At 60.2% G+C, this 3,288-nt stretch overlaps 1 protein-coding gene across 1 annotated transcript; it reads right to left on the reverse strand.

Moving 5' to 3' along the window:
* Positions 1–394: 394 nt before the first annotated feature.
* LOC103770466 (PAB-dependent poly(A)-specific ribonuclease subunit PAN2-like) lies at positions 395–3,260 on the reverse strand (the record flags this gene model as incomplete). Its single annotated transcript, XM_008937724.1, has 6 exons — positions 3,134–3,260; positions 2,786–2,985; positions 1,959–2,101; positions 1,524–1,630; positions 956–1,054; positions 395–471 (listed from the first exon to the last, which is right to left on the reverse strand). Coding segments are annotated over exons 1-6 (659 nt in total), but the record flags the coding sequence as incomplete, so codon positions are not given.
* Positions 3,261–3,288: the final 28 nt, after the last annotated feature.

Below are 3,288 nucleotides of genomic sequence, written 5' to 3' on the forward strand. Positions count from 1 at the left end.
CCACCCACATGCCTGTTCCTAAACCTTCTGCCAGAGCTGCACCACTTCCCTGCAGCTGCCTAGAGCAAGGCCCTGGGAAAAGTGGTCAGAAAGGCCCAATATGTGGTCCTGGGTCTTCTGCCAGTCTGAACAAGGGCTGGAGGTTCAAAAATGGGTCACGAGGTGGATCAACAAGGGGGTGTGTGACAGGGACACTGTGCGGAGCACCCGCAGAGGGTCGCAGGCCCAGAGCAGGATGAGACTGTTCTAGTTCAGAGCCCATGAGGAACTCCAGATTATCAAACTGTTATTACCAGATGAGATAATCAAATTATCATTCCCAGATGAGAAACAGCCCTGAGAACAACCCAGAAGGTGTCACTGCTCAGTCACCCCCCTAGGAACAGCCACCTACCACTCTCCAAGAGTGATTTCTTTGCCTTTGGTGATCTCAAAGCCTCCTCTCTTCATCATGGCTCTCTGAAAGGCATACTGGCAACGAAACACAGGCAAGCATCAGCACGGAGGGATAGCTGGGGGACACGTGGGTGACAGCCAGGCCAGAAGTGGGGAAAAGACCAAGGACTTTAAAGCTGGTGACAGGGACCAAGAGAGCAAGGGCCACCCAACCGTCCTCCTGCCCTCTACTGGGCTCGTGCTCTGGCAAGCGGGCACTGCCATGCTGCTCCTGGGTCCTGGGGCACTGGGGGAAGGAAAGAATGACTCTCCTGTGGTCCCGTCAGCTCTGTCATGGCAGGAGATCTTGTCTTTTCCAACTCCAAGCACACGGCTCATGCTACAAGCATGGCCAGCTGTGTCACATCCTCTGCAAACACAGCAGGGTGACGCTCGGGCGGGGGGCGAGGGACTGGCAGAGACAGCGAGACCAGAGTGAAAACAGCTCCGCAGAACTGGGCAGGCAGCAGACCCGGGGTGCCAGGAGAACCACCTGCTGCTGCCCCCCTGTCTCCCCCACCTCAGCCTGTGTCTTCCAGAAGTCAGCCTCCTTGGAGCTGTTCACCTCGCAGTTAATGACCAGCACGTCCGGCAGGCAGCGGATGTTCCGGGTCTGCACCTGTGGAAAGGGCTGGGGATGGAAACCAGGCACCACCGAGAGCCCTGGGAAGGCTCAAAACTGCATCTGGCACGTGTCAGCCTCTCCCTTCCTCCACCACCTTCCCTGGCAGAGCTCCCTCCCCTCCCCAGCTGGGTTTCTGGTACCCGGGGGCACCGCAGGAGCGACCGAGGCGAGGAGCCACCGCCATATCCCAAGGCTGCTCAGCTCCTGGGGGGTTCCCCCATGCCCCCCAGCCCTGCAGGAGCCAGCTGGGATCAGCGTGCCCCACGAGACACGTTCCAGTGCTCCCGGCCCAGGGAATCCCCCGCACCCCCCAGCTCCCCATCCAGCCAGGAACCGAAGCTCCTGCATCCGCTCCGGAGCTTCCCCACTGCCTAATGAAGAAACCGCCCTGCCCGGCTGGCAGCACGGGGCTCCTGCTCCCCTCCCACACCCCGACGTGCCCGCAGCCCCCTCCCCAGCTCACCGTGGGCTGGTACTTCTCACAGTTCTCACACCAGGCTTGCGTGTTCTGCTCCAAGCAGATGCTTCGCTTTAAAATCTGAGCAAACTCATAATCTTTGACCGGCTTCTCTAAAGGGAGAATAGAGAATAACGTCACCTTCCAGCACACAGATCTTTACCCATTGAGCTCAGCCAAACCTCTGGGGTTTTCCTCACAACCACCAGCCAGAAGGTCAACCCCCAAATCTGCCTTTCTGGAGCCAAAAGCTCGGCTGGTTGGAAACCCACCACCGAGACCTCAGCTGCTGGGTCTACCGCAGCCCGGCACAGACCACGGCGGAAGCTCCTCGCTGCAGGTGTCTGTCCCCCAGAAAAGTCCTGGCTCATCCCTAGGGATCACGAACCCCACCCGGGCATGGAAGCTCAGCAGTGTTGGCCGTGCCAGGCCCTGCGTTACCGGTGCTCTCGGGGTAGGAGAGGGTGAAGAGCAGCGTGGAGGACACACGGACGGTCTCCTTCCCGCAGCGGCACATGCTGCAGTTCTCCATCTCACAGCTGAAGAGCTGCCCGATAACTGAGCCCCCCGAGGAGCCAAAGCTGCTGGAGATAGAGAGCACCAGGCTGAGCAGGATCCCAGCAATCCCTGCCAGGGTGGGGCTGGCTGCTATGGGGTGCTCAGCACGAGAGAACGAGAGGAACTGGCCTCAAGTTGCCCCTGGGGAGGTTTAGGTTGGAGCTAAGGAACAATTTCTTCCCCTGGAGGGTTGCCCAGGCTGCCCGGGGCAGTGGTGGAGTCCCCATCCCTGGGGGGTTCTCCAAGCCATGGAGATGTGGGGTGAGGGACACAGGTCAGTGGGGACCTGGCCATGCAGGGGGCATGGCTGGAATTGATGAACTCAAAGGTCTCCTCCAACCAACACAATTCAATGATTCTATGACCTGCACACTCAGGCTGTGCAAGAGCCATTCAGGGCCAGCACCCCGATTCCAGCAGCCCTTGGGGAACCAGCCATTGGACTTGCAAAGCCAGTGGCCTCTCCTGAGCCTCGTCCTGCCCAGCAGGGGCAGTTGGCTTAAGAGGGACTGAGGTTAGAGCCCAAGGTTCAAACCCTGACATAGGCGTAAGGGTAGGAGCCTGCAGCTCCCTGTGTTCCCCCTGCAGCCCTCGGGGCAGATGTGAGTGCCAAGAAAGCTCCTTCCTGAGTGCTGGGCGAGGCCTCTGGGAGCTGGCCCCACTCTGGGGGTTCGGTTCTTCCCCATCCTGTCCCCAGGCCAGGGACTTACCTGGTGCCAGCCCCCCGATACGCCTGCGGCCCCTCCTGCTCCTGGGTTTCCTGGTGCAGCTGCGTAAGGATGAACCGGTTCCAGCTCTGAATCAGCCTCCCCAGGTTCACCTTCCCCGTGGCTTCATCCGAGTCAGCCAGGATCAGCCCCAGCGCTGAAGCCTCTGGGATCGTGCGGAAAGCCCGCAAAAAGTTGCTTCCCTGGGGATGGAGCAAGAGCAGCATGTCATCGAGGTCAGGTGACAGGAGTTTCCACGCTGTGTGATGCCATCGCCAGAGGAGCTGGCACCACCCAGCTCCTCTGTGATCTCCCTGACCCTCCCAAGCAGCCTGGCCTCGTGTCACAGACCTGGCAGGGGTCTCCCCGGGACAGGTCCAGCATGTGGAAGAGCAAGCCCAGCTCACAGCCCAGGCAGAATTCCTTCTGGCAGAGGTGGTTCTGCACCAGGCAGCGCACGGGCTCCAGGAAATACAGCACCTGGCCGAAATGGAGCTGTCAGGGGA

This window comes from Merops nubicus, unplaced genomic scaffold (genome assembly GCF_000691845.1).
Source record: "Merops nubicus isolate BGI_N331 unplaced genomic scaffold, ASM69184v1 scaffold52313, whole genome shotgun sequence".
Lineage (NCBI taxonomy): Eukaryota > Metazoa > Chordata > Aves > Coraciiformes > Meropidae > Merops > Merops nubicus.